Source organism: Bos mutus, chromosome 5 (genome assembly GCF_027580195.1).
Source record: "Bos mutus isolate GX-2022 chromosome 5, NWIPB_WYAK_1.1, whole genome shotgun sequence".
NCBI lineage: Eukaryota > Metazoa > Chordata > Mammalia > Artiodactyla > Bovidae > Bos > Bos mutus.
Window position 1 is genome coordinate 30,542,621 of NC_091621.1, and position 12,612 is coordinate 30,555,232.

At 35.8% G+C, this 12,612-nt stretch overlaps 1 protein-coding gene across 10 annotated transcripts in view; it reads right to left on the bottom strand.

Annotated features, from left to right (window-relative positions):
• The window catches only part of KIF21A (kinesin family member 21A), a 184,776-nt gene that overhangs the window by 67,658 nt on the left and 104,506 nt on the right, over positions 1-12,612 (bottom strand). For all 10 annotated transcript variants that reach the window (XM_070370613.1, XM_070370607.1, XM_070370606.1 and 7 more), the window contains exons 2-6: positions 5,064-5,286; positions 4,751-4,933; positions 2,952-3,101; positions 1,685-1,819; positions 1,047-1,214 (exon numbers count right to left, since the gene is read on the bottom strand). In XM_070370613.1, the coding sequence (XP_070226714.1) occupies positions 1,047-1,214; positions 1,685-1,819; positions 2,952-3,101; positions 4,751-4,933; positions 5,064-5,286 (859 nt within the window). The remainder of the gene's footprint in view (positions 1-1,046; positions 1,215-1,684; positions 1,820-2,951; positions 3,102-4,750; positions 4,934-5,063; positions 5,287-12,612) is intronic.

Genomic DNA, 12,612 nt, shown 5'->3' on the forward strand with positions numbered 1-12,612 from the left:
CAATAGCCTGAACAAGAAAACTGAGCAATGGCTTTTGTTTTTTCCAAACAGCACAAATGTAAATACCATACCATGATTTTATATCTCAAGAAATTCAAAACAATACACAAAGTCCAGGATCCTGCTCACTCACTCCTCTGACCACAATATTCAACCATATGGTAGAAGCATCAAGATGCATGGTTGGGAAGACTGACTCTCTCTAATCAGTCTCAGTTGATAATTCCCCCACAGAAGAGTTATAATCATGTAACAGCAAATATTGGGCAATGACCAAAAAAAAGGACCATATGCTTGGATCCCCTGCTCTAGGAAGAAAGGGAGAGAGGCAAAGCAGAAAACATCTATTCTGATGCTGTCAGCATCACACAAATTTACAATGCCATTACTTCTAAGCAGGAACAAAGAACCACTTTTATAATGAAATCAATAAGAAAAAAAGATTACATAAAAATTTGGTTCAAAACATTTTCTTTCAGATAGTAGAAACTTTAGGCTAACTCCAACACAAGATGTTTTCCATTCAATCAAAAACACCACTTTAGGCTAACTCCAACACAAAATGTTTTCCAATCAATCAAAAACAGGGTATTAAAGTTAATTCCTAAAATGAAAAAAGTTATCATTTTGAAATAATTGTTATTAATTGTTATTAAATAACATGTTATTATAATTTCCAAAATAAAGCCTGTCATAAAAATGTTAGCATAAAACTAAAGGTCATCCCATATAATATTTAATATTGAGTATATTTTTAAATTTGAGAAGAATTTTAAAATCATTTCTATTATATATATACATATCTTATACACATCATAAAACTTAATCCAATTAATTTTTTACACTTGAAGAAAACTTACAATGTGAAAAGGAGAAAAAAGTTGACAGCCTGACATCAAAATTCAATGCATTACTATAAGTTTACAGTAACTTTCATTTCTCAGCTCAGTGTATGAAGGATTTCCACTTGGGTATTATATATTATAAAATGGAAAAGGATAATAAAATAACTCTGATATATTCCCAGCACAAAGTCTTAGTCTTACAAGTCCACAGTTGATGGAAATGCCTTCTTTTGCTCTCTCGCCTGTAGCTCCAGTACGCTTCAGTCTTTCTGAACCTGCCAGATCAACAAAATGGAACTTTGCAGTCAGAGTTTCAAATTCATTCATCTGTGATGATTCAGAAATCACTTTATTATCAGTTGCACTTTCCTGTAATTGAGGAAAATAATTGAAAATACCTTATTAATGTGACACTAAATATCCTTCAACCCCATCTTGCCTTCATTATTCATATAGCCAAGTATAGGCCTGTAGTCAAATAAATATAAGCACAAAAACGCCTGTTGCAACTAGAAGCTTAGACAAAGTTAGATCAAAGAGAGCTATCAACTGAGGCTTTGCTTATATTGAAGAGAAATTTGTACCATACAGCCCTCAAAAACGAAGGGTCTCAAGTAACTAATCCATCACCATACTTTCTGGCTACTGCAGAAATACAGTCCATTTTTAATTTCAAAATTTTATATGGCTGGCCAGCTTTAGCTTAAATAAATCCAGGGACATCTCATTAGGGAAAGGAATAATTAAACAAACTAAACTTGACGCAAATATTCTCTTTGATACTCATGTGATTTTATAGAAATGAAATCTGAAAGTTTAAGACATTAGTACTAACTCACAGCATCTATCTGGGGACACATTCTGGTTTGACACAAGTGAATGGTAAAAATGGCATGTGAACGAGAGCTCTGAACATTCATTTGGGTACTAGCAGTTGTCCGAGATAAAGCACCCAGCTTCAAACACTGCATCATCTAGAAAAGGGAAAGAAAGAGAGGTTTTACTTGAACAATACTTAAACTAAATCTACATAATCATAAGTCTGAGCTACTGGTTAAAATTCATCATATTAAAAGATGTACAAGAGGTAGACTGTTTTATTATTTTATTTACAGGCACTTTTTGACCAGAAAGTATAAGTGTTTGTTTTTGTAAATAGGAGAAAACACTGAGATTCCATTGTTTGCCATTTGCTGATGTCTGCAGCTTCTATCAAAACTATAACAGTAGAACACTTTGGAACAAACTAAGCAATAACCGCAATTACTCAGGCTCTTCCGTATTTTCTTATTTGTAACGTTTTTTCTTTTTGAACACTCCATGTGACTTGCAGATCTTTGTTCCCCACCAGGAAATGAACTCAGGGCCAAGGTACTGAAAGCACTGAGTCCGAAACACTGGACTGACACAGAACTCCCCAGTGTAAGTTTTCTTAACAGTCTCTCTTTAGGAGCCATAATACAGGACTACATGATGTTGTTGTTTAGTCACTGTCATGTCTGACTCTTCTGCGACCATGAATGTAGCCTGCCAGGCTGCTCCTCTGTCCACGGAATTTCCCAAACAAGAATACTGGAGCCGGTTGCCATTTCCTTCTCCAGGGGATCTTCCTGACCCAGGGACTGAATCGGCATCTCTTGCATTGCAGGTAGATTCTTTACCACTGAGCCACCAGGGAAGCCCCACAGCCTCCATGTGTTATAGCAAAAAGCACAAAGGACTGTGGTCTCATCCTTCACTTTAAATTATCTAACCCTCTTTTTCTAGGTGTGAAAGAAAACTATACATACAATGCTTTACATTCTTTAGTTGTTATGATAAATGCACTGACTTTATCACAACTGTGACATTTTTAATAAAATCCTGTAAAAATGATGAAGATAAAATTTTACCTCAATGCTACTCTTTAGGATACAAATTTCATATGGTGAGCAGCAAAGCTGTTAAATAAAGCCAAATATGCTCTAATTTTTTCCTTTGGCCGTGCCTCGAAGCTTGCAGGGATGGAACCCATGCCTTCTGCATTGGGAGTGCAGAGCCCTAACCCTTGCACCACCAGGGAATTCCCCCAAACATGCTCTATTTTAACTATAACATAAATGTCACCTCGGATTCCGTATTCACTGTACGTGTTGTGACGCCCACAGTATAAATTCCTCCAGCTGAATCTTCATGAATCCTTATATTTGATTTTTTAGTTTTTGCATCAATATCACGAGTAGTATCAAATAAGTCAAGAACCTCTTCATTATATAGCTATCAAAATAAGTAAGTTTAACGTTAGCCAAAATTGCCTCATGGCTGTAATAACACATATTGCATGTTATCTTTGAAATATACCTTAAAAGTTCTTCTAAATGACATATTTATTCAAAATAACACATAAAAATGACCACAAATAAAAATAAATGCCAGATTTCTTTAGAAGGGTAAGAAGAGTAAAAGACTTAATTATGACTAATGAGTTAAGGACTAGATAAAATGATCCACTAGCCCTGTGCAAGAGATAAATATTTATAAATACAAGTAAATTATAAAAAAATATGTATCAAATGTAGACAAATCCTAAGCTTGAAAGTTTAGGGAAGGTTTTAAGAATTTTTAGTGTTTGAACTAAAAGTATATTTTCTTTGGCCCTACAGCCCTTCTTAATGTATCTAAAAATTAATACTTAGTATTTTTGCAAGATGAGCAATATATCAATAGACTCTGATGAGATTGTGCTACCACCTTATAAGAGGATCTATACACCAATTTTCCTATCAAAATGCTTAAAGTCACAATGCCTAATAATGCTTACAGGGTGAAAGGGAAGATAAAAGAACACTGTTTCTTTTCTTTTTCCATCATTAGTTACCTTTCTTGGTAAGGTAGAAACACCTTACCAAGGTGTTTGGTATGGTAGAAACACATAATTATATTCTTCTTGGTTTTTATTAAATTGAAATGTCCATTAAAACTAGCAGTAAGATAACTAATGTTAATTTGAATTGTTTTCTATTTTGTGCTATATAATGCTGAATAAAATGTTTCATCATTTGTCAAAATGATTTGCTTAGGTGATGTAGACTATAATCAGACTAGAATGCTAGTTGGCCCAAGCATACAGAATTATAATGGCACTGTCCACACAATTGCAATACTGCTCAAATCTTAAATGTCTTTTTACTAGCGTGACCTTCCTACCAGCCTGCTGCTGTTAAGTCGCTTCAGTCATGTCCGACTCTGCGACCCCATAGACGGCAGCCCACCAGGCCCTGCCATCCCTGGGATTCTCTAGGCAAGAACACTGGAGTGGGTTGCCATTTCCTCCTTCAATGCATGAAAGTGAAAAGTGAAAGTGAAGTCACTCAGTTGTGTCCGACTCTTAGCGACCCATGGACTGCAGCCTACCAGGCTCCTCTGTCCATGGGATTTTCCAGGCAAGAGTACTGGAGTCCTAAATTAATCCAAACCTGCCCTAATCTTTAGATACTTCATTAAAATATCTGCACATCCATGTAGTAATACCAGCTTTTGCATCTAGACTAGTGTTGCAGCATCAATTGTATTTTCCTCATATTCTTTCCCTCTCTTTTGGTCTTAGTTACTGAATTCCCAGCACTTTGTGAACCTGACTACATTACAAAAGTAATTCTCAGAAAAGAAAAAAAATCTGAAATAAACAATATTAATTGTTTTACTCTATGGATGCTGGTCAAATATCTATAATCTTAAATGCCAGTAAACAAGGAATACTTATTACCTATTATCTTTTGTTATTAGTGCCTATGTTAATTTACTCAAACAACATTTATTGAATACCATACGCCAAGCACTAAAATGGAAGCTGGACTATAAAGTCATAGGACTATGGTCTTAAGAATAAGATTTAAAGGAAACTAATGACACAGTTAGACCATTACCTCTAAGAACTGGGCATTCACTTTAAAATCTGGAGGAGGAAGTCCATTTTTAATGGAAGTATGTTTTTTTTCTTCAATACTCTTGAAAAGATGTTTAACAGCGCGAGAAATAATACCCTGTTCTTCCTCAATGATGTTAACATCAAATCCTGTTCCCATTGTGTATGTTTTGCCAGCTCCAGTCTGAATAAAAGAATGGAGAAAAATGGATGCTTGATCTTAATAACATAATCTCAAGCAACAAAAATGAAAGTGGAACTGAACTAACACTTCTGAAAAGTTACAGCTTCTATGAAAATAATTTGGTACTTACTTGTCCATAGGCAAAAACTGTAGCATTATATCCTTCAAAACAGCCCTCAATTAGTTTTTCTATGCATTGAATGTAGATCTGCTCTTGCTGGGAGTCAATGTCAAACACATAATCAAAAGTGAAAGCTTTATCTTTGCCTAGGAAGACTTGAGGTTCTCCAGGTGTTACAGATGTACAAATATGGCATCCTTCAATCCTTTCTTTGGCAAGCTGTGGTCTTATTCTGTGAGGTAAAAAACAGGAAGAAATAAAATAAGATACAATAAATGGAAAAAAACTGAAGAAGTAGGATTTTGAAAATCCTAGCCAAATCTTTTTAAATCACAAATGTAATCTAGTATTTACACCTTGAGCTGAAAAGTTTAACTTAAATAATACTGAGTTAATTTCAATATGAGTTACTTAATCCAAAAAAATCATGACTAAGAATCAGTTCAGTTCAGTCACTCAGTTGTGTCTGACTCTTTGCGACCCCATGAATCACAGCACGCCAGGCCTCCCTGTCCATCACTCAGACTCATGTCCATCGAGTCAGTGATGCCATCCAGTCATCTCATCCTCCATCATCCCCTTCTCCTCCTGCTCCCAATCCCTCCCAGCATCAGAGTCTTTTCCAATGAGTCAACTCTTTGCATGAGGTAGCCAAAGTACTGGAGTTTCAGCTTTAGCATCATTCCTTCCAAAGAAATCCCAGGGCTGATCTCCTTCAGAATGGACTGGTTGGATCTCCTTGCTGTCCAAGGGACTCTCAAGAGTCTTCTCCAACACCACAGTTCAAAAGCATCAATTCTTCGGTGCTCAGCCTTCTTCACAGTCCAACTTTCACATCCATACATGACCACAGGAAAAACCATAGCCTTGACTAGACAGACCTTTGTTGGCAAAGTAATGTCTCTGCTTTTGAATATGCTATCTAGGTTGGTCATAACTTTCCTTCCAAGGAGTAAGCGTCTTTTAATTTCATGGCTGCAGTCACCATCTGTAGTGATTTTGGAGCCCAGAAAAATAAAGTCTGACACTGTTTCCCCTGTTTCCCCATCTATTTCCCATGAAGTGATGGGACCGGATGCCACGATCTTCGTTTTCTGAATGTTGAGCTTTAAGCCAACTTTTTCACTCTCCACTTTCACTTTCATCAAGAGGCTTTTAGTTCCTCTTCACTTTCTGCCACTTTTGTGAGTGAATATCTTTTCTCAACTCCGTAAGAAGTAAAGACTCAGTTAAATAAGTAAACTACCAAAGCGCTATTTATTGTTATCTTCGTTTTAGATTTCTTTTATTTATTTCCAAAGAGGATGATATCCAAAAGTGAGAAATTAAGAACATAGCATTTATTTTGATACCCATGACTCACCATTTTTTGCAAACTCTTCAGTAATGGTTCCCAAACTTATTTGACCATAACCTTTTGTTAGCTTAACATATTTAAGCATAACCCCAGAATATATAATCCCACATTGTATATTCACTTATAAATATATGCATGTACCATATTGATTTGTTATATGATATACACAAAAGCAGAATTTTGAAAAGAATTTAAAAATAAAAACACAAAAAGGTTCTAAATATTTTCTCTTCAAAACTATTGAATCATCCTTTACATCACAGCATTATACTTGACCTACACCCAACTCTCATACTTCAGATTCTAGGACCTTCCTCTTATGCATTAGCATCCAGATTTCAAGGCCTATTTTTCAAAGAAGGAAAGTAAATATGGTGATATGATACTAACAGAACAAAGCAAAATCTGGCCCTATTTTATTCACTCCATAAACAGGACCATCAGGACATATATGTCACTGATTTATTCTACTTGGGTTTTTAAGAGGTTCCTATTTGCCATGGAGAAAGAGAAGCAATTTGAGGAAGAAAGTAAAGACAACCAGTAATAGAAAATATAAAATGATACAGACAGAAAATAGAAAGGATTTTAAAGAAATCTCATTTTCAGAAATAGAGATCTATAAAAGTGGAATGAGTTCATCTATTTGTTAGAAATAAAGCCAAGCCTAAGTCTAGATCATCTGAGTTTTAATCCTTGGCAATACTGAGAAGGCACTGAATTTCTGTAACCCTGGTTATCTTAAACAGAATTCTGTTCTAGCATAAAAGTGTTAAGTAAAGAATCTTATTTATTTATGCAATTTCCCCTTCTTCTGTAATAATGATGTTTTTCTTCCATAAAGTCTTCAACTTCAATGATTTGTTTTAATAGCATGCAATAATCAATGGGGAGCTGGCTAGGTACTGTGGAAAGAGTAATGAAGTGGTCCATAGGAGACTTGGATTCTAATACTTTTCTCACTCTATAGGTGACCACTCATGTGGTCTTCTCTTTGAGCTCCAATTTCCTCACCAGTTGACAGAAACTATCATTTTCAAGATTCCCTTCAGATCTAACATTATTTGTCTGAAGAACACTGACTAATAATATTTATATACTATTATAAAATTATATTATAAGAAATAAAACAAATGTTTCTTACAAAAAACTATATCCATGGACTATAAAAATAGACTATAAAAACTTACTACAGCTTACATTGTAGTAAGCAGCTTTGACTTTCTGGTTCCACATTTTCATGATGAGTTGTCTTTCTCAAAGTTAATATTCCCTTTTTCCAAACTCCCCTTTTCCTGTCACACTCCATCCATTCATGGGGATAAAAATGATAAATACAATCCTCCTCAGGAGAGTCAAGAGGAGAAAAACAAATCCACCATCCTCCTTGGAAGAATCACCATTCTGTCTGTTGGCCAGTTGGAAGAGTCAACTTCAATTATTCCCTATTCCATCTATCTAACCTATCTCTAAGAACTATTAATTATCTCAGAAATAGCTCATCCATTTTCTTCCCTTCCTCATCTAATCAAGCCACCATTATCTCTTACTTGGATTACTGCAAAAGTCTTCTCACCAGAGAGCCTGTGTCAAATTTTGCTCCCTATCAATCTGTTCCACAGATTGGTACTGATATTTATAAAATATGAAGTTGATATATTTGTGAAATATGAAGTTGATATGATATTTGTAAAATATAGTTGATCACTGCCTTGCCTAAAACTCTTTGTGTGCGTGCTAAGTTGCTTCAGTTGTGTCCGACTCTTTGCAACCGTGTGGACTACAGCACACCAGGCTACTCTGTCCATAGGATTCTCCAGGCAAGAATAATGGAGTGGGATGCCATGTCCTCCTCCAGGGGATCTTCCAGACCCAGGGATCGAACCCACATCTCTTATGTCTCCTGCATTTGCAGGCAGGTTTTTTTTTTTTTTTTTTTACCACTCGCCCCATCTAGGAAGCCCAAAGACCCTCTCATTTCCGTTCAGTCGCTCAGTCGTGTCCAACTTTTTGCAACCCCATGAATCACAGCACGCCAGGCCTCCCTGTCCATCACCAACTCCTGGAATTCACTCAAACTCATGTCCATCGAGTCAGTGATGCCATCCAGCCAAGACCCTCTAATATACCCTTAAGTCAATCTGTAGTCTCCTCTTGCCATGGTTAATCTTCCCATCAAAGGACTTTGGTTAGTGATGGTCATTGTGGTGACGGTTTATTTTTAGCTAGTTTCACTAACAAATTATGCTCTCTCTAGCATCTATGCTTTCAAATATGATTTTCTCTCCTGGACATTCTTCCTTTTCAATTCCCAACTCCTTTTCCAGCCTGAACATCTTGTTTTCAATCTCTGTTTAGATTTCACTTCTTTCAGAAGCACTCACCTAATTCTGCATTCCACCATAAAGTTGTATCTGAGCCGAGGCTGTGTCTCCTGAGAGCTACCCCATTTATCCCCAAATTCTGCTCTCTCGCTGATTTATAGCTGCACTGTGAAATTTAATAATCTCCATGTAATATAACAGATAAACATAAAAACAACTAAATGAAAATCAGCACTAGGCTACTGTTTGAAATCAGTGCCTCATTAATTTTAAGTAAATGACTATGACCACAGGCCATCTTATTTGGCTATTAAAATACTTTTAATTTAGTTTCAACATAAAGAATAAGCACTATTTGAATTGCAGATACTACAGCCAATTTTAGAATGCCAGTGTCACCCAGAATTTACCGAACCTCTACTCACCTGCTTATTATCCTTGCTAATGGCAAGGAGGAATGCATTTGAAAGATGGATAATATGCAATCATACCATCTGCATGGGTGGGGAGAGTGACTTTAAAAACCAAAAAGATGGGTGGAACCCTTTTCAACCCAAAACAGGCAATGGCAGCTTCCCAGCAGTCTGAGAAATTCCGATCTATAAGGGGAAGATCTCTGGCACAAGCAGGTAATTGGAAGCTGACTACATTTCAAAGTTCAGAGATACATTCACCTTCTCAATTTCCTTCTGAAAATTCAGATTATAAACTTTCCAAATCCCTAAATTTATACTAAGTCAGGAATTCTCAGATAGTCTTAACCCAAACCAATTAACCTACTTTAATAATGTAGAGTCTGAAATGTACATGGCAACAAGCTTCCATTTAGAAACTATAATTTGATGTTATATATAGACAAAATACACCACCCTTCTGGGAAAAACAAGACTAAAACTAAAATCTGATATTTATTACTTTATATATTTTGAAATACCTTCTTTCTTAGTTTTTTTATATAAAAATAAGAACATTAAATATACTTATCTAATCCCAACACTAAGAAATAATAAAAAGCCTTGCAGGCTTTTTTAAATGTTTATAATCAAACAGCTAGATATCTTAATATTTGAAACTGCTTCTTAAAGAAAAACAATTATGCATAAAACTTATGTCATAAATATTTAAGATATTTTAATACTCCACAGCAATATTTAAAAAACCAACAACAATGTGGGTTCTATCTAAAATTAATTTGCTAATAGAAATGGATTTTTTCAAATGTTACAGTGGACATGAATATAGGCAAGGTGGGGCCATTATGGAAAATAGTGACAGTTTCACTAGAGAATATGCCCTGTTTCTTAGCATGAGGTATGGAACATTTTATCTTTTGTGGGCTATTGACCAATAGGGTGGGATCTGAGAGGGGAAAATCCATGAAGAGCCATACTGAAATAAATGTGCTTTGTTATAACTAGTTTTTGAAGGTTGAAGGTTTGAAACAAAATATGATACAAGCTGTCAATTATTCTGTTTTAAGATAAAAGGACATGAACAAATGTATCCATGTTCTGAATCTTTCCATCAGCTAATAGCAGCTTTTTAGTTTCTGTTCTCACACTCTATTTAAACTGCTTAGACAGAAGGCACCAATGACCTTTTTATTTCCAAATACAATGGATCCTTTTTAGTCTTCGTCTTACCTGACACATTTGATCCTATTCACAACCAGTAGGGGAGAAAAAATCTTTTTTCCTCTACCCTTCTAGATTCTCCTAACTAGGACCTTTTTGACAAGACAGATTAACAACATAAAAACAAACAAGTTTATTAACTTTTGTATCATGCATATACATGGAAATATTCAGTTATGAGTAAATCAAAGAGTGGTTGCAACTTGAATTTATATAGCATCTTAACAAAAAGAAAAAGGACTTTGAGTTTCTTGTACAACAAACTGTCAGCATATAAATATGTGTAGGAGCTAGTGTAAGATAAAGGCTAATTAAGTAAACTTTATTATGTAGGATACTTTGGTGCAGTCTCTGGTAATTAACTTCTGTCCTTCTTGGAGCAGAGCAGAGGAAGAAAACCTTTTAAAAGCTAGGTCCTGCTTTTTGGCAAATATCTGTTTCTTTTCATTGCCTTCAGCCCAAAACAATTCTTATGTCAAATTGGTATACAATGGGGTGGCATTTTCTGCTCCCCTACAAACACATTCCTTAGCAGTTGGCTTTTGTGACATTCCTTCTGAACTTATCTTTTCCTCTTGTATCTCATATACCAAGTTGCCTTAAAATATCAGTGTTTTCCCTGCCACCAAAGTGTCCCAATTATTTAGCATGGTATCTATTCTAAGATTTTCCTAATCTGAATTCTGCCTACAATCCCACTCTCAAATCTAGTTACACTACTCAGCTACATCAAACCACTGATCATTTTTTGATCAACTAACTACATACTTTCAGTCACTGTGCCAACCTACATGCTTTTCTCTCTACCTAGAACGCTGGACTTCTATGTCTCCGCATAGCAACTTTTTTGCAATTCTTTAAGACCTAACTCAAATATCAGTACATTTATAAAGCTTTCCCCTTCCTCCCAAACTTGAATTAATCTATGCAGTTTATACAAGATTTTAGAATGTGCCAAATTGCTTCAGTCGTCTCTCTTTGTGACCCCATGGGCTGTAGCCTGCCAGGCTCCTCTGTCCTTGGGATTCTCCAGGCAAGAATACTGGAGTGGGCTGCTGTTCCCTTCTCCAGGGCATCTTCCCAACCCAGGGATCTAACCTGTATCCCCTGCGTCTCCTGCATTGGCAGGCAAGTTCTTTACCACTCAGCCAACTGGGAAGAGATTTTAGAATAACAGATATCAAATTGAATTCTTATTGATCACTAGCAAATGAATTATTTAAGAACTGAGAATATATCTTATTCAATCATAAAATTAATTTAATAAATGTTGATTGACTGACTCCTATAAACTGTTCTAGTTACAGGGGAGGAATATTTCAATACTGGGCATGTGATTATCACAGTAACTTAACTTTTTCCCCATTACTCTACTCTGTTACTAGAAACTTGATCTTGAGTTTAACATTTAACAAATTTATGTATTAATTTTCTAATCTATAAGATGAATATAGGAGCCTGTATTTAATACTCCTGAAGTTCTAACTTCAAGTTCTACTTTAATTATTCCCTTATGAAAAGCAAAATGCTGACTTTAAAAGGTATCAACAAACAACCATTTTCTTCTGCCACACCTTATATCCACCATTAGTCACATTACTCATTCCATATTCTTTATAGTTCCTATTATTCTCTCCAGTTTTTATAGCAATTACTACTGTGGCCATAGGGACAAAGAACTTCCTTCATAAAAACATTATGATGGCTCTTTGCAGTGGCAGCATCTAGTGAAGACTAGAAGAGAATCTGAGAATAAGACCAGTAAGTTTCCTTAAATTGGGCCTTGTTTTCTGTTCTCTGCCCAAATAATAATCATAACTGGATTTATCAAATAAGCTAAGAGGACTAGTTCAAGATGTCTTAGATAAGACCGAAAAATAAGACAAGCATATTTGGCAGAATTGCACACAATGGGCTCAGTCACATTTGATTTTTTGTGGCCACATGGATTGTAGCCTGCCAGGCTCCTCTGCCCACTGCATTCTCCAGGCAAGAATAATGGAGTGGATAGCCTCTCCTTTCTCCACTGGATCTTTCTGATCCAGGGATCAAACCTGGGTCTCCCACATTGCAGGCAGATTCTTTACCACCTGAGCCACCAGGGAAGCCTAGTAATATTTAAGGTCTAATTCTGCCACATATTCTTGGAAGAAGCATCCTATCATGAGACCTTAGCATATCTACACATTCTCTTTTTTTAATTTTTAATTGAGGGATAGTTGCTTTACAATGTTGTGCTGGTT